The sequence below is a fragment of the Oncorhynchus nerka genome, linkage group LG9b, assembly GCF_034236695.1.
Source record: "Oncorhynchus nerka isolate Pitt River linkage group LG9b, Oner_Uvic_2.0, whole genome shotgun sequence".
NCBI classification, from domain to species: domain Eukaryota; kingdom Metazoa; phylum Chordata; class Actinopteri; order Salmoniformes; family Salmonidae; genus Oncorhynchus; species Oncorhynchus nerka.
The window spans coordinates 10,522,652-10,541,933 of record NC_088424.1 but is presented as its reverse complement, the minus strand read 5'-3'; the positions used below and the strand labels follow the sequence as shown (position 1 = coordinate 10,541,933).

General features: G+C 43.4%; 1 protein-coding gene across 2 annotated transcripts; it reads left to right on the top strand.

Moving 5' to 3' along the window:
- Positions 1-1,987: 1,987 nt before the first annotated feature.
- On the top strand, positions 1,988-15,022 carry dusp28 (dual specificity phosphatase 28). Of its 2 annotated transcripts, none has more exons than XM_029643328.2 (3): positions 1,988-2,216; positions 2,534-2,915; positions 13,447-15,022. In XM_029643328.2, exons 2-3 carry the CDS (start codon positions 2,556-2,558, stop codon positions 13,561-13,563), a joined length of 477 nt encoding a protein of 158 aa, XP_029499188.1. In that variant the 5' UTR covers positions 1,988-2,216; positions 2,534-2,555; the 3' UTR covers positions 13,564-15,022. The 2 variants fall into 2 exon arrangements, with proteins under 2 accessions (XP_029499188.1, XP_029499187.1); XM_029643327.2 differs by having other exon boundaries at positions 1,988-2,233.
- The last annotated feature ends 4,260 nt before the right edge of the window (positions 15,023-19,282 follow it).

Here is a 19,282-nt window from a genome sequence, read left to right as displayed (position 1 = left end):
GTAGTTGCTGGTAATGTCTGGTGAGGACCTGCCTTACAACAGGCCTACAAGCCCTCAGTCCAGCCTCTCTCAGCCTATTGCGGATAGTCTGAGCACTGATGGAGGGATTGAGTGTTCCTGGTGTAACTCGGGCAGTTGTTGCCATCCTGTACCTGTCCCACAGGTGTGATGTTCGGATGTACCGATCCTGTGCAGGTGTTGTTACACGTGGTCTGCCACTGCAAGGACGATCAGCTGTCCGTCCTGTCTCCCTGTAGCGCTGTCTTAGGCGTCTCACAGTACTGACATTGCAATTTATTGCCCTGGCCACATCTGCGGTCCTCATGCCTCCTTGCAGCATGCCTATGGCACGTTCACGCAGATGAGCAGGGACCCTGAGCATCTTTCTTTTGGTGTTTTTCAGTCTTTAGTGTCCTAGGTTTTCATAACTGTGACCTTAATTGCCTACCGTCTGTAAGCTGTTAGTGTCTTAATGACCATTCCACAGATGCATGTTCATTAATTGTTTATGGTTCAATGAACAAGCATGGGAATCAGTGTTTAAACCCTTTACAATGAAGATCTGTGAAGTTATTTGGATTTTTACTAATTATCTTTGAAAGGCAGGGTCCTGAAAAAGGGACGTTTATTTCTTTGCTGAGTTTTATGTATGCATTATTAAAGTGACTGCTGTTCCATTTATTAAAGTGGCCAGTGATTTCAAGTCTATGTAGGCAGCAGCCTCTCTGTGCTAGTGATGGCTGTTTAACAGTCTGATGGCCTTGAGATAGAAGCTGTTTTCCAGTCTGTCGGTCCCAGCTTTGATGCACTTGTACTGACTTCGCCTTCTGGATGGTGGCGGGGTGAACAAGCAGTGGCTCGGGTGGTTGTTGTCCTTGATGGTCTTTTTGGCATTCCTGTGACATCGGGTGCTGTAGGTGTCCTGGAGGGCAGGTAATTTGTTCCCGATTAAGCGTTGGCAAGCCAAATCTCTTCAGCCTCATGAGGTTGAAGAGGCGCTGTTGCGCCTTCACCACACTGTCTCTTTGAAGATAGAATTTTACAGTGCTTGGTTACTAGCCTCTTCATTCATCTCTTTCTCTCTCTCTCGCTCCCTCTCTCTCAGCTAAATATACCTAAAGACAACTGAGATCAGTGCTTCTCTTTTCCTCTCTCTCTCGCCACATGTGTTGGCTCATCAGACTCTTTGCGCATTTGGGTGGAAGTGTCTGGGAACTAAATTAAATCAAACAACTGAGAACACACATTAACTTCATAGAACAGTGAAAACACTTGTCTCTCACAGGAAACAGTTTTATGTGTAGGGCAGACTAAAACAACTGATGCACATACAGATATATAGAGGTTGAGATGTGCGTGTCCTAGTGAAAGGAGAGCAAGGTTATGTTTTTCGGGACGTTCTTCCTCAGAGGGAGCAGCAGGCTAGAGCCCTCACACACTAACCCCTTCAGAGAGGACAGAGGATACAACACAGTCCGCCTTCTCACTTCAGACAGACAGACAGACAAAGAAAGACAGATAAATACTGTAAGCTATGGATGGGCTGGAGTAGGCATCAGGCAATTGCTGAGTCAGTCAGAGTTTCACCTCCAAAGTCTAGTGATGATGAAGCAGGAGGATAGGATGGTGGTGACACAGCAAACAGGACAGCTGCACATACTGGCACCAAGTCTGTGTGTGTCCATGTCTCTGAATCAATGTGATTCTGATTAGTTCATAGGATATCAGTGAATTTATGATTATGGAATACTGGTGTGTTTATGGTCATAATGAATTGTATTACTCATGTGTTTTCCATCACACATAACCAGCTTCAAATGTGTGCTTTTTTGTATAGTTCATATCCCCCACTGTGAATTTATACTCTTTTAATATATATAATTCAATCTCCTCTCTGATCTACTCTTCAGATGTATGTGTGGGTGCACACTGCATGACCACTACACTAAAAAAAGTGATCACCTACTCTATTAAATCTACCCCCAGCTCATCACATAGAATATGAATCACTGTGGATCCTTTGAACGTGAACTAAACTGGTGTTAGGACCCAGGGAGTGCCTGACCGTGGACCTGCCTACCCCCTACAATAAATATAGCTTGCTATTAGGACAGAGTCAGATGGCCAGAGCTGACCGACATGACAACCCCCACATGCCATAGCCTGAAGGAGAGACAGTTTCCCTATGAAGAGTGTGTGTTGCAGTGAGAGACAAAGTGCGTAGACGGTTTTGGTGAGTGTATGTTTGTGGAATTGATGAATGTCACTGGAAGTGTGATTGGATGTGTTTATATTGTCATTGGGGGTTGCACGAGAAAAGTGTGAATCTACTTGTGTGTAGGCTACTGTTATTTATTTGTGTGTGTAGTGTAAGAATGTCACTGTGAAGTGTTTGTGAGAAAGATACAAGTCAAAAGTGTTGTACACAAGTGCATGTATGTACGTGAAATAGGAGAAAGGAAAGTTGACATTGGTGCGAGTGAGTGTGTGAGCGCAGCCCAGGCTTAGTTATCAAAGGTCGACGTGTCACCAGGGTCAAAGGTCATCCGTCGAAGATGCTCCAGCCGCAGCTCCAGCTGTGCAAGGTCACCAACGCGCTGTTCATCAGCAACGCACGCTCGGCCTGCACTGACGACCTCATCCAGCAGGAGGCAGTGACGCTGTGCATCAACGTGTCCAAGCAGCAGCCCTTCCCCGAGTCGTCACGCATCGCTGCGCTGCGTGTGCCCGTCTACGACGACCCCACTGAGGACCTGTACCGCTACTTCGATAGCTGTGCAGACGCTATCCGGGACGAGGCATCCAAGGGAGGCCACACCGTCGTCTATTGCAAGAACGGCCGCAGCCGCTCGGCCACCATCTGCGTGGCGTACCTCATGAAGTACCGCAAGCTCTCATTGGCTGAGGCGTTTACGGTAGGTGACAAAAAGAGGGAGGGTGGAGTGGATGGGAGTGATGGGTTAAAGATGGCTTTTGGTCTAATTGTCATTTTAATGTAATTGTAATTATAATTGTGCTTCTTTCCAGGGCTAGATGGTTACTAGCTCTGTCAATTCACAAAGTGAATCCTCAAAATCCTCATTGACAATAACTGGGACTTTTCCATTGACCTCCTGAATAGACTGAATTTAAATTGAATTCACCCAAACTCAGCCTCTAATGCAAAGTAGAATAATCAACTGATTATCTGTCTATCTTTGTTTTTCTGGTTGTAAAAGTATGAGTGCATCTCACACTCAAAGGCCTCAGTATTCTTTAGTTCGCCTGGCACCTAGCTGAACTCTGCTAGGCGAACCGAACCGAAGTGTGCTGGCATGCTCCCCTAAAAGACTTTCACATGAACAATGAGAAAAAAAGGGTCAATGGTACTGTTTGTCCATTTTGAGATGCCGTAGCCAGTATATGCTTCCTCAAAATAGTCAGAATTCATATACATACATTTTTATTTTTTTTTGCTGAGGAGATCTTAGTTGCACAATTTTAAATGTTTGGTGCAATATTTGTCAATGAAAAATGTGCATGAAAATGAGTCGTCTCTCATTGAATGACAACAAATACTTTATTGAAGAATCCCTACTGTTGACCAATCACAGATGAAGGGGCATAGACTTCGGCTACAGACTTTGGCTTGCCCAGAGAAAAAATGTGTGCCCAAACAGCTGAAAAAGTCCAAAACGAACAATATACACTACCGGTCAAAAGTTTGGACACACCTACTCATTCCAAGGTATTTTCTTTATTTGTACTATTTTCTACATTGTAAAATAATAGTGAAGACATCAAATCTATAAAATAACACATATGGAATCATGTAGTAGTTGATGACAGCTTTGCACACTCTTGGCATTCTCTCAACCAGCTTCATGAGGTAGTCACCTGGAGTGCATTTCAATTAACAGGTGTGCCTTGTTAAAAGTTAATTTGTGGAATTTCTTTCCTTAATGCGTTTGAGCACATCAGTTGTGTTATGACAAGGTAGGGATGGTATGCAGAACACTTTAATAATGTCTACATGTCTTGCATTACCCATCTCATATGTATATACTGTATCCTATACAGTAGGTATATTATTCTACGACATTGCTCGTCCATATGTTTGTATATTCTTAATTCCATTCCTTTACTAGATTTGTGTGTATTGGGTATATGTTGTGTAATTATTAGATATTACTTGTTAGACATTACTGCACTGTCGAAGCTAGAAGCACAAGCATTTCGCTACACCCGCAATAACATCTGCTAAACACGTGTATGTGACCAATACAATTTGATTTGATTTGATTACAGACAGGGTTGGGGAGTAACAGATTACATCTAAAATATTGTAATCCGATTACAGATACTTTTGAAAAACTAGATGATTACTTCAAGTATTACTTTTCAATTAAAAAAAAATCTTTGACAGTTCTCTGTTTTCTCAATGACATTCAAATCAGCATTTAAAAAAGGCGCAAGTTTAAGTTTGTTCCACTTGAGTGAGTCTGACCACAAACCAGAGACCACTATGATGACACACCAAATGGATTTTATGGATCGTGGGAAAAGAGTTTGGAAGTAAGGATGACAAGTGAAGTCTACGGCGATACGGATATCACAAATTGTTCAAATCTACATAGCGCATTGATGTGAATCACACTGCTGCCTTCTCATTTAGCTATTTGCGCATTATGGATTGTGGTTGTTGTGGATAGCTGTTCATAAATCTAAATGTGTATTTGAACCCAATAATGGTTGAATTCAAGAAGTGTTAACTGCCTATCAATCATTGCTTTTTAAAATCAGTGGACAGCCGGTGAAAAATGCGCTCTTGCAACGGATCCCAGTCTATGGAATAAAAGTGGGTCTTTTATTGCTCAATCTAATTCCTGCTGATAAAAACAATCCATAGGCCTAATGCATACATGCTCAAACTCACACACTTTGATAGACTTAAAGGGGCAATCTGTAGTTGCTACATCCATTTTTGGATTTATGTAGAAAATAGTAAAAATATATAGAGAAAAATATATATATTTACAGTACCGGTCAAAAAGTTTGGACACACCTACTCATTCAAAGGTTTTTCTTTATTTTTACTATTTTCTACATTGTAGAATAATAGTGAAGATATCAACACTTTGAAATAACCCATATGGAATCATGTAGTAACCAACAAAGTGTTAAACAAATCAAAATATATATATTTTTATATTCTTCAAAGTAGCCACCCTTTTCCTTGATGACAGCTTTGCACACTCTTAGCATTCTCTGAACCAGCTTCACCTGGAATGCTTTTCCAACCGTCTTGAAGGAGTTCCCACATATGCTGAGCACTTGTTGGCTGCTTTTCCTTCACTCTGCAGTTCAACTCATCCCAAACCATCTCAGTTGGGTTGAGGTCGGGTGATTGTGGAGGCCAGGTCATCTGATGCAGCACTCCATCACTCCCCTTCTTGATCAGATAGGCCTTACACAGCCTGGAGGTGATGTAATAATGAAACCGCCGACTCAAGTCTTGACTGTTGGGTCGAGAGCCTACCCTTTACAGACCATGCTGTTGCTTAAATACCTGATACCAATATTGCTCAGTCATAGCTGGTTCAACCCCCCATATAGATTGGGGGCATCATAAGCCACTTTGGGTTCATCCTCTGGTCATCTGCCTCTGGTGTTGTCTCCCAGATGCCAGGATAATCAGGAATACTGAGGCCTTTGTTCTGTTCCTCCAGGATCTCTCAGTGACACCTACCACATCTGATCTATGGAATGCCAGCTGTAGGTTTTTTTATCACCAAGCCATCACTGAATCAGTTGCCAGCCCAAGCTCCATTAAAAACTCCACTCAGTTAACTCAGAGAGAGAGTCCTAAGAACCTTACTCTATTAAATAAAACAGCCATTTCCGGCGCCGACAGAGATGGCCGCCTCGCTTTGCATTCCTAGGAAACTATGCAGTTTTTTTTTTTTTTACGTGTTATTTCTTACATTGGTACCCCAGGTCATCTTAGGTTTCATTACATACAGTCGAGAAGAACTACTGAATATAAGAGCAGCGTCAACTCACCATCAGTACGACCAAGAATATGACTTTCGCGAAGCGGATCCTGTGTTCTGCCTTTCACCCAGGACAACGACTTCGTAAAAGGGGGAAACGAAGCGGTCTTCTGGTCAGACAACAAGGTTGATGAAATCCGAGCAAGGGTAGCATTCCAGAGGGACATCAGAGACTGTAACGTTCTTTGCTTCACGGAAACATGGCTCACTGGAGAGATGCTTGTCGGAGTCGGTGCAGCCAGCTGGTTTCTCCACGCATCGCGCCGACAGAAACAAACATCTTTCTGGTAAGAAGAGGGGCGGGGGCGTATGCTTCATGGTTAACGAGACGTGGTGTGGCCACAACAACATACAGGAACTCAAGTCCTTCTGTTCACCTGATTTAGAATTCCTCACAATCAAATGTCGACCGCATTATCTACCAAGGGAATTCTCTTCTATTATAATCACAGCCGTATATATTCCCCCCCAAGCAGACACATCGATGGCTCTGAACGAACTTTATTTGACTCTTTGCAAACTGGAATCCATATATCCTGAGGCTGCATTCATTGTAGCTGGGGATTTTAACAAGGCTAATCTGAAAACAAGACTCCCTAAATTGTATCAGCATATCGATTGCGCAACCAGGGCTGGAAAAACCTTGGATCATTGCTATTCTAACTTCCGCGACGCATATAAGGCCCTGCCCCGCTCTCCTTTCGGAAAAGCTGACCACGACTCCATTTTGTTGATCCCTGCCTACAGACAGAAACTAAAACAAGAAGCTCCCGCGCTGAGGTCTGTTCAACGCTGGTCCGACCAATCTGATTCCACACTCAAAGACTGCTTCCATCACGTGGACTGGGATATGTTTCGTATTGCATCAAACAACAACATTGACGAATACGCTGATTCAGTGAGCGAGTTCATTAGAACGTGCGTTGAAGATGTCGTTCCCATAGCAACGATTAAAACATTCCCAAACCAGAAACCGTGGATTGATGGCAGCATTCGCGTGAAACTGAAAGTGCGAACCACTGCTTTTAATCAGGGCAAGGTGACCGGAAACATGACCGAATACAAACAGTGTAGCTATTCCCTCCGGAAGGCAATCAAACAAGCTAAGCGTCAGTATAGAGACAAAGTAGAATCTCAATTCAACGGCTCAGACACTAGGTATGTGGCAGGGTCTACAGTCAATCACGGATTACAAAAAGAAAACCAGCCCCGTCACGGACCAGGATGTCTTGCTCCCAGGCAGACTAAATAACTTTTTTGCCCGCTTTGAGGACAATACAGTGACACTGACACGGCCCGCAACCAAAACATGCGGACTCTACTTCACTGCAGCCGACGTGAGGAAACCTGTCATATTTCTCCGGGAGGGCATTGCTGACCTGAGCGGGTTGCTGGATGGGCTGGTGTGCTGACTCATTGGGTAGACTATCTCTAGAATATTCTTTGCTGTTGAGACGTTGTAGACTACGGGGAACATCTTCCATGGCTATCCCCAGTTGAGCCAGCTGATCATGGTGTTGACGAAGAAGGTAACCTTGTTCATCAATCGTCTGTCCTGCTGCTTCCATATTTTGAGTTGGTATTCTGTAATGATGGGGCGGTGAGTCGGAAGCATGTGCAGATGAAATGTTTTAATAAAACAACAAAATCAAGAACACGACACTAACATAAGGCAGAACGCTGATACACAAGAACAGCACCAACTGGTGAGTGAACATGGGAGAGTGACATATAAAGAGGAGGAGATGATGAAGGTAATGGAGTTCAGGTGGGAATCATAATGATTAACAAGTAAACGTAATGATGAGTCCCAGGTGTGCGTAATGATGAATCCCAGGATCGGTGGTTAGTACTCTGGCGACGTCGTAGGCCGGAGGGGAGGAGCAGGAGCAGACGTGACACATAAAGAAAAACTTGGACCCATAACTTGATTCAAGGAATAGAAAAATAGACTAGAGACATGGTCCGAATAACATATAGAACAATTAATTATAACTTCCTTCGTAATTATCATCAGTACAAATTACCTTAAATTCATCATCCAACATCTTTTGGCTTTCCAGTGAGGATGATCAAACCACACTAGAAGGTCAGGACAGAGGTCATTCAAACCCTTTAAATAAGTGTTTCTTACTACATTAGACTAATTAATGAAAAACAATAAAACATTTCATACATTTTGTATCCCAGGTTTACAATAAGTTTACAGTACATTTCTTATCAAAAGAATTCACATGCGGCCCATTAAAACTAAAAAAAAAAACTTCAGGAAATTCCATTTGTCTGCCCTTTTAAGATAACTTGGCACTATCCCATATTTATAACTAGTAAGTTGTGTGCCTGCTGGTGTGTGTGTGGTAAAACATATGGCAAAAAAATGGCCAGGCCTTATTTAATTTGGTAATTTACAGCCTAATCCAGATACCTTTATACTAACGACACTGCAGAATTGAACTCACTGCTCTCTCCCAAAAACCATAGCCTTGGGAAACGTTTCAAAGAGAGAGAAAAAAAATGACTGCCCCCATTCTCCTGGAAAAAAGTGTCCATTTATTTAGCATAAGGAATCAGGGATATTTGATCCCAGGCATCTATTAAAAAGTTGTTTGAGACGTGGTCTCCTACTGTCAGGGATCTTGTCCTCCTCTTCTGAGGAGGAGTAGCGAGAAGGATCGGAGAACCAAAACGCAGCGTGGTAAGTGTCCATAATTTAATGAAGCAAAATGAACACTGAACAAAACCAATAAACAACAAACAAACAGTCCCGTAAGGTGAATGACAAACAGGAAATAAACACCCACCAAACCCAGGTGGGAAAAGGCTACCTAAGTATGATTCTCAATCAGAGACAACTAACGACACCTGCCTCTGATTTTTTTATTTTTTTATTTCACCTTTATTTAACCAGGTAGGCTAGTTGAGAACAAGTTCTCATTTGCAACTGCGACCTGGCCAAGATAAAGCATAGCAGTGTGAACAGACAACACAGAGTTACACATGGAGTAAACAATTAACAAGTCAATAACACAGTAGAAAAAAAATGGGCAGTCTATATACAATGTGTGCAAAAGGCATGAGGAGGTAGGCGAATAATAACATTTTGCAGATTAACACTGGAGTGATAAATGATCAGATGGTCATGTACAGGTAGAGATATTGGTGTGCAAAAAGTAAATAAATAAAAAAACAGTATTAAAACAGTATGGGAATGAGGTAGGTGAAAATGGGTGGGCTATTTACCAATAGACTATGTACAGCTGCAGCGATCGGTTAGCTGCTCGGATAGCTGATGTTTGAAGTTGGTGAGGGAGATAAAAGTCTCCAACTTCAGCGATTTTTGCAGTTCGTTCTAGTCACAGGCAGCAGAGTACTGGAACGAAAGGCGGCCAAATGAGGTGTTGGCTTTAGGGATGATCAGTGAGATACACCTGCTGGAGCGCGTGCTACGGATGGGTGTTGCCATCGTGACCAGTGAACTGAGATAAGGCGGAGCTTTACCTAGCATGGACTTGTAGATGACCTGGTGCCAGTGGGTCTGGCGACGAATATGTAGCGAGGGCCAGCCGACTAGAGCATACAAGTCGCAGTGGTGGGTGGTATAAGGTGCTTTGGTGACAAAACGGATGGCACTGTGATAGACTGCATCCAGTTTGCTGAGTAGAGTGTTGGAAGCCATTTTGTAGATGACATCGCCGAAGTCGAGGATCGGTAGGATAGTCAGTTTTACTAGGGTAAGCTTGGCGGCGTGAGTGAAGGAGGCTTTGTTGCGGAATAGAAAGCCGACTCTTGATTTGATTTTCGATTGGAGATGTTTGATGTGAGTCTGGAAGGAGAGTTTGCAGTCTAGCCAGACACCTAGGTACTTATAGATGTCCACATATTCAAGGTCGGAACCATCCAGGGTGGTGATGCTAGTCGGGCATGCGGGTGCAGGCAGCGATCGGTTGAAAAGCATGCATTTGGTTTTACTCTCGTTTAAGAGCAGTTGGAGGCCACGGAAGGAGTGCTGTATGGCATTGAAGCTCGTTTGGAGGTTAGATAGCACAGTGTCCAATGACGGGCCGAAAGTATATAGAATGGTGTCGTCTGCGTAGAGGTGGATCAGGGAATCGCCCGCAGCAAGAGCAACATCATTGATATATACAGAGAAAAGAGTCGGCCCGAGAATTGAACCCTGTGGCACCCCCATAGACTGCCAGAGGACCGGACAGCATGCCCTCCGATTTGACACACTGAACTCTGTCTGCAAAGTAATTGGTGAACCAGGCAAGGCAGTCATCCGAAAAACCAAGGCTATTGAGTCTGCCGATAAGAATATGGTGATTGACAGAGTCGAAAGCCTTGGCGAGGTCGATGAAGACTGCTGCACAGTACTGTCTTTTATCGATGGTGGTTATGATATCGTTTAGTACCTTGAGTGTGGCTGAGGTGCACCCGTGACCGGCTCGGAAACCAGATTGCACAGCGGAGAAGGTACGGTGGGATTCGAGATGGTCAGTGACCTGTTTGTTGACTTGGCTTTCGAAGACCTTAGATAGGCAGGGCAGGATGGATATAGGTCTATAGCAGTTTGGGTCCAGGGTGTCTCCCCCTTTGAAGAGGGGGATGACTGCGGCAGCTTTCCAATCCTTGGGGATCTCAGACGATATGAAAGAGAGGTTGAACAGGCTGGTAATAGGGGTTGCGACAATGGCGGCAGATAGTTTCAGAAATAGAGGGTCCAGATTGTCAAGCCCAGCTGATTTGTACGGGTCCAGGTTTTGCAGCTCTTTCAGAACATCTGCTATCTGGATTTGGGTAAAGGAGAACCTGGAGAGGCTAGGGCGAGGAGCTGCGGGGGGGGCGGAGCTGTCGGCCGAGGTTGGAGTAGCCAGGCGGAAGGCATGGCCAGCTGTTGAGAAGTGCTTATTGAAGTTTTCGATAATCATGGATTTATCGGTGGAGACCGTGTTACCTAGCCTCAGTGCAGTGGGCAGCTGGGAGGAGGTGCTCTTGTTCTCCATGGACTTCACAGTGTCCCAGAACTTTTTGGAGTTGGAGCTACAGGATGCAAACTTCTGCCTGAAGAAGCTGGCCTTAGCTTTCCTGACTGACTGCGTGTATTGGTTCCTGACTTCCCTGAACAGTTGCATATCACGGGGGCTATTCGATGCTATTGCAGTCCGCCACAGGATGTTTTTGTGCTGGTCGAGGGCAGTCAGGTCTGGAGTGAACCAAGGGCTGTATCTGTTCTTGGTTCTGCATTTTTTGAACCATCTAAAATGGTGAGGAAGTTACTTTTAAAGATTGAGAACCATACTAGGCTGAACACAACCAACATAGAAAAACAAACAGACTGCCCACCCCAACTCACGCCCTGACCATACTAAAACAAAGACTAAACAAAGGAACTAAGGTCAGAACATGACACCCACGTCTCCCTTAACATAAAGACCGTAATCTCTATGAACCACTATTGATCTGAGGCCATACACCGCTATGTACCATTTCCCTGTCCTGCTGCTTTCAAGAGGATTTGTTGCTGCTTTTTTGAAAAGATGCTACGGCTTGTATCGCAGCTTCCCCCCCCAAATGCAGCGGGCGCAGTAGTCTCCATTACCACTCTACTCATTATTTAACCCTGTACCTTGTTTTACTAAAATATCGCATCATTAGAGTGCTATTAAAAAACTCACAAATAACATATTACCATTCACATATTGTCAACACTCATTAAGTGTACATCAACACTCTTTTTAATGTTTTTGTTCACTGTCATACATCGTAAGGTTTAGAAAATAAAAGAAACCAAACCATGATTATTCTCTCCTTACTAGAAGACAATGCGCCAAATGTATAAAATACATCAGCAAATTCATAAGGCAAAAACACATTTCGGTGGGCACAGCCTCTTACCACCCAAAACTTCGATCCATTGCTGTTGTAGCCTTGTTTTATCATGATCATGGTCACAGCTCTATTGCGTTTGCATACCCGCTATTATCAGAACTCATTAGATTTAGGCAACTGTCTCTCCTGAGTAGGCTACAAGTAAGAAAACAAACACTTGCAATTGTTTACAAGCATGATTCAGTGATTCAAATACGACTCCATTCTCACAAGGTTGTTCCCGCAGACCATTTAGGCCACACAACGTATGACATCGAAATCACCTCGCTATTAAATTAGCCTTTCAATTATAGTCAAAACAAACATAACGTCTGGCCACTTTGATATGTTATTATCTTATCCACTGTCCTTGATTCTCACGAGGATGATTCAACCCCAAAATCTGGAGCAAAGATGATCTTGATCCAACTCTCATAATACTTTTATATAATATAATATATATATATAATATAATACTTTTCTTGCCCTCACACCAAAGCTAACTGCCGAAAGTTGGCTATCTTGCTAGCTAACGCTACTTCCAGACACAAACAAGAGAATACGTCTTCACTCTCCATTCTACTCATCTAGCAGAGCTGGCTAGTCTTTTTTCATGTCTTCGCTATTTTTCATTGAAATCAAAATCAAATCAAATGTATTTATATAGCCCTTCGTACATCAGCTGATAACTCAAAGTGCTGTACAGAAACCCAGCCTAAAACCCCAAACAGCAAGCAATGCAGGTGTAGAAGCACGGTGGCTAGGAAAAACTCCCTAGAAAGGCCAAAACCTAGGAAGAAACCTAGAGAGGAACCAGGCTATGTGGGGTGGCCAGTCCTCTTCTGGCTGTGCCGGGTGGAGATTATAACAGAACATGGCCAAGATGTTCAAATGTTCATAAAATGACCAGCATGGTCGAATAATAATAAGGCAGAACAGTTGAAACTGGAGCAGCAGCACGGCCAGGTGGACTGGGGACAGCAAGGAGTCATCATGTCAGGTAGTCCTGGGGCATGGTCCTAGGGCTCAGGTCCTCCGAGAGAGAGAAAGAAAGAGCGAAGGAGAGAATTAGAGAACGCACACTTAGATTCACACAGGACACCGAATAGGACAGGAGAAGTACTCCAGATATAACAAACTGATGTCTTCACTATTATTTCACATTGTAGAAAATAGTAAAGATAAAGAAAAATCCTTGAATGAGTAGGTGTGTCCAAACTTTTGACTGGTACTGTATGCACAAACTCTTCTGAACTGTTTCAGCTGGGAAGCATGCAGAAGCCTCTAGTCTCCTGTCTTTCATCTTCAATGATCTCTTAATGAACCACAGCTGAGTAAAAGCTATATCAAGGATGCCTACCAAGACTTTGCTTGCTTGAAATACCTGCCCAGTTCTTTAATGTCATTGCATCAGGAGGAGAGGAAGTCATATTAGAGTATTGAGATGCACCCAATGTGTTGCGTGATTCAGGTACAGTATGTGTGTACCAGGGCTGATCAGGTAACTGATTACCATTATACACTCCTTTTATTCACCTTCTCTCAGAAAGTGAGGACTTCACGCTCAGTGGTGGACCCCAACTCGGGATTCTGGGCCCAGCTGGAAAGATATGAGCAAGAGCTGAAAAAGAGGCGGGGGGAGGTGGACAACGCCCCAACCTAATGTTGTGCCAAATTCCTCGCCCTCTAGAACCCTGCAGCTCTCCACCGTAAACCGACCGCCCTGAAACTCTTTGGGCCAGTTTCCCGGACACAGATTAATCCTAGATTAAAAACCATGGTCAATGGAACATCTCCATTTTAAATTCAGGTCTAATGATGATGGTTTAATGATACATGAGTTTTACATAGCATTTCTAAAGGACATCTGTGTCTGGGAAACTAGCATTGTATCTAAAGAGGTGGACCAGCCTCAGGTCTAGAGGAGCCCCCACCTCTGGAGTTGGTAGAAGTTGCCCCTATAATCGCTGGGCCAGGGTCCGATATTTTCCATCCTCCTAATGGTTAAGGTTATGATTTTGGGTTGGGTAATCTGATCCTAGATTTGTGGTAGGCTAGGGGCTACTTCTACATCGAGCTCCACCCTGTGGGAACCTGGCCCCCTCTACCCCTTAGAGAAACAAAGAGAAGTGTTACTTTTTACCCTCAAAATGACGCTCCATTAGTTAATTACAAAGCCAATGCATTACAAAGCCACATGCTTTGTAATGCATTCTAGATACATTACAAGTATGAATTTATATAACTTCTTATAAGAAGCCATATGGAGTCCTTTTATCAAAAATATGTCTATGTATATGTACTATTAATATATGTGTAGCCTTTAGGGATTTAAAAAGCCTGCTGAAAGGAGCAATGCACTGCTATGAATGCTTATAGCAAGTCATATAATGGAAAAAAGGTATTATAATGCACAAGTAGGTGATAATAGACAATGTAAGTGCCATCATAATGCATTATGTACAGTTGGTTCATAAATCAACCCAATCTCTTAAATTATATGTCACAATAATGTATATTTCCATGGGGTTGCATAGAGAGTGTTACTCTGGCTCTATAGTCATTGACAGCACTTATGTACCCTTGTACAAACACTGAAGAGGCTGTTGCAGTGCCACCTTTAACCTCTAGAGGGAAGTATTACAATGGAATAGAGTCAAAAACATGACAAACCAGATGGGATGCTTTGTGGAGATGTACTACCACAGACTTTTTGCGTTGAAATCTCTACAGCTCAGAAACGTTTCTCCTCTGCACATTAAATATTTATCTGAGCAATACTGAATCTTAACTCTGCAGGGATTTAACGAGTCTTAGCCATTAAACGTTCGTTATAGCAGCTAATGTCGAGCAGGTGCAATGACCTGTGCTCAGGTAATACAACACGTTACAATAGAGGGCTGCTATTGACTAGATAAAGCATCAAATCAAATCAAATTTTATTGGTCGCGTACACATATTTGGCAGATGTTATCGCAGGTGTAGCGAAATGCTTATGTTCCTATCTCCAACAGTGTAGTAATACCCAACAATACAAAACAATACACGCAAATCCCCAAAATAAAAAGAAAGGAATATAGAAATATTAGAACAAGCAATGTCAGAGTCCTGAATATAAATATATATATGTATATTATGGTGTGTATAGACATTATGGACAGTATATGAATAGAACATGTGTGTACAGCAGTAGTTATATAAGATGAGCCTTGCCTAGAATAAAGTATATACATATGAAGCGGGTAAAACAGTATGTAAACATTATTAAAGTGACCAGTGTTCAACTGCACATAGGGCAGTGTTCTTTAAGGTGCGGGGTTGAGTACTGGTTGGCAGCTGGCTAGTAGCAGTGACAAAAATTCAAGCCAGGATACTGGGTGGAAGCCAGCTAGTAGTGACGATTTAACAGTCTGATGGCCTGGAAAGAAAATCAATTTTTCAGTATGATGCACATGTACTGGCTCCGCCTTCTAGATGGTAGTGGGGTGAACATGCCATTGATTGGGTGGCAGAGGTCCTTGATGACCTTTTTGGCCTTCCTGTGACACAGGGTGCTGCAGATGTCCTGGATGGCAGGCAGTGTGTCCCCAGTGATGTGTTTGGATGACTGCACCACCCTCTGGAGAGCCCGGTGGTTGTGGACGGTGCAGGTGCCGTTCTGTACCAAGCGGTAATACATCTGGACAGGATGCTCTCAATTACATTTACATTTACATTTAAGTCATTTAGCAGACGCTCTTATCCAGAGCGACTTACAAATTGGTGCGTTCACCTTAAGACATCCAGTGGAACAGCCACTTTACAATAGTGCATCTAAATCTTTTTGAGAAGGATTACTTTATCCTATCCTAGGTATTCCTGAAAGAGGTGGGGTTTCAGGTGTCTCCGGAAGGTGGTGATTGACTCCGCTGTCCTGGCACCTGCACTCAATGGTGCAGCTGTAGAAATTTGTGAGGGTCTTAGGGGCCAAGCCAAAACATTTTCAGCCTCTTGAGGTTGAAGAGACGCTGTTGCACCTTCTTCACCACACTGTCTGTGGGTGGACCATTTCAGGTTGTCAGTGATGTGCACGCCAAGGAACTTGAAGCTTTTCACCCTCTCTGGTCGATGGATATGGAATGGGGGCTTGCTCACTCTGCTGTCTCCTGAAGAAGTCCACTCCTTCTCTTTGTTGACATTGAGGGAGAGGTTCATTTTCCTGGCACCGCATCTCCTCCCTCTAAGCTGTTTAGTAATTGTTGGTAATCAGGCCTACCACTGTTGTGTCGTCTGCAAACTAGATGTTTGAGTTGGAGACGTGCATGGCCACGCAGTCATGGGTGAACAGGGAGTATAGGAGGAGGCTGAGCACGTACCTTTGTGGAGCTCCCGTCTTGAGGATCAACTTAGCGAAGGTGTTGTTGACTACCTTCACCCCCTACCTGGGGTTGACCCGTCAGGAACTTCAGGACCCAGTTACACAGGGCAGGGTTCAGACCCAGGGCTCTGACCTTAGTGATGAGCTTGGAGGGCTCTATGGTGCTGAAGGCTGAGCCATAGTCAATATACAGCATTCTTACATATGTATTCCTCTTGTCCACATGGGGTGCAGTGCGATGGTGATTGCGCCATCCATGGATCTGCTGAAGCGGTATGCAAATTGTAGTGGGTCTTCGGCGTTGGGTAAGTTGGAGGTGATATGATCTTTAACTAGCCTCTCAAAGCACTTAATGCGATAGAAGTGAGTGCTACATGGCGATAGTCATTTAGTTTAGTTACCTTTGCTTTCTCGGGTACAGGAACAATGGTGGACATAATGAAGCAAGTGGGGACGACAGATTGTTCTGAGGACGTGGCTATGATCATTTGTAGCTTTGAAGATGCATTAAATGTTGTTTTACTATATAAACACTTACAGTAATGTAAATGATGATGTATACATATACAGTACCAGCCAAAAGTTTGGACACAACAACTGGGGGCTCCCAAGTGGAGCAGCAGTCTGACCCTGCTACCATCTAGAAGGACGAGACAGTACAGGTGCATCAAAACTGGGATTGAGAGGTTGAAAGACAGATTTTATCTCCAGGCCATCAGACAGTTAAATAGTTATCACTTGCCGGCCTCTGCCCAGTAACCTGAATTGAACTTAGTCACTGTTACTAGCCGGCTTCCACCAGGTACTCTACCCTGTACCTTAGAGACTGCTGCCCTATGTACATAGTCATTGGTCACCTCCCTGACCAAGGCCCTTCTCCCCGATTGATCAGTTTGGCCGGACGGCTAGCTCTAGGAAGAGTCTTGGTGGTTCCAAACTTCTTCCATTTAAGAATGATGGAGGCCACTGTGTTCTTGGGGACTTTCAATGCTGCACATTTTTTGGTACCCTTCCAGAGATCTGTGCCTCGACACAATCCTGTCTCGGAGCTCTAAAAAATGTCTAAAAACCTGTTTTCGCTTTGTCATTATGGGGTATTGTGTGTAGATTGCTGCTGATTCAATTTTTTAAAATCAATTTTAGAATAAGGCTGTAACATAACAAGATGTGAAAAAAGTAAATGGTTCTGAATACTTTCCGAAGACACTGTGTATATATATATATATATTCTGGACTCTGACATTGCTTGTTCTGATATTTCTTAATTTATTTAATTAATTTTTTCATTTGTGTGTATGGTTTTGTATTGTTCGGTGTACTATACTGTTGGAGCTAGAAACATAAGCATTTTGCTGCACCTGCGATAAAATCGGCAAAGTATGTGTACGTGACCAATAAAGTTTGATTTGATTTGGCTGTTGAGGTTCTTATATGGCGCTTATATGGGTGCCCATCCTGGCGCCAGGGTGCCCTGATTTGTTATTGGGAGTGCGTCCCAGCACCCATTTTATGTAAATCTGTCTGCAACCATGATCAGATGTTCCCCTTCCATGGATATGGGGCAAGTGGTAGCAAAGCTGTTAGAGCATAGAGCCAGTAACTGAAAGGTCACTGGTTCAAATCCCCAAGCCAACTATGTGAAAAATCTGTCGACGTACCCTTAAGGAAGGCACTTTGCACTAATTGCTTCTGAATAAGACTGTCTGCTGAATGTATACAGTGCCTTGCGAAAGTATTCGGCCCCCTTGAACTTTGCGACCTTTTGCCACATTTCAGGCTTCAAACATAAAGATATAAAACTGTATTTTTTTGTGAAGAATCAACAACAAGTGGGACACAATCATGAAGTGGAACGACATTTATTGGATATTTCAAACTTTTTTAACAATTCAAAAACTGAAAAATTGGGCGTGCAAAATTATTCAGCCCCCTTAAGTTAATACTTTGTAGCGCCACCTTTTGCTGCGATTACAGCTGTAAGTCGCTTGGGGTATGTCTCTATCAGTTTTGCACATCGAGAGACTGACATTTTTTCCCATTCCTCCTTGCAAAACAGCTCGAGCTCAGTGAAGTTGGATGGAGAGCATTTGTGAACAGCAGTTTTCAGTTCTTTCCACAGATTCTCAATTGGATTCAGGTCTGGACTTTGACTTGGCCATTCTAACACCTGGATATGTTTATTTTTGAACCATTCCATTGTAGATTTTGCTTTATGTTTTGGATCATTTGTCTTGTTGGAAGACAAATCTCCGTCCCAGTCTCAGGTCTTTTGTAGACTCCATCAGGTTTTCTTCCAGAATGGTCCTGTATTTGGCTCCATCCATCTTCCCATCAATTTTAACCATCTTCCCTGTCCCTGCTGAAGAAAAGCAGGCCCAAACCATGATGCTGCCACCACCATGTTTGACAGTGGGGATGGTGTGTTCAGGGTGATGAGCTGTGTTGCTTTTACGCCAAACATAACGTTTTACATTGTTGCCAAAAAGTTCAATTTTGGTTTCATCTGACCAGAGCACCTTCTTCCACATGTTTGGTGTGTCTCCCAGGTGGCTTGTGGCAAACTTTAAACAACACTTTTTATGGATATCTTTAAGAAATGGCTTTCTTCTTGCCACTCTTCCATAAAGGCCAGATTTGTGCAATATACGACTGATTGTTGTCCTATGGACAGAGTCTCCCACCTCAGCTGTAGATCTCTGCAGTTCATCCAGAGTGATCATGGGCCTCTTGGCTGCATCTCTGATCAGTCTTCTCCTTGTATGAGCTGAAAGTTTAGAGGGACGGCCAGGTCTTGGTAGATTTGCAGTGGTCTGATACTTCTTCCATTTCAATATTATCGCTTGCACAGTGCTCCTTGGGATGTTTAAAGCTTGGGAAATCTTTTTGTATCCAAATCCGGCTTTAAACTTCTTCACAACAGTATCTCGGACCTGCCTGGTGTGTTCCTTGTTTTTCATGATGCTCTCTGTGCTTTTAACGGACCTCTGAGACTATCACAGTGCAGGTGCATTTATACGGAGACTTG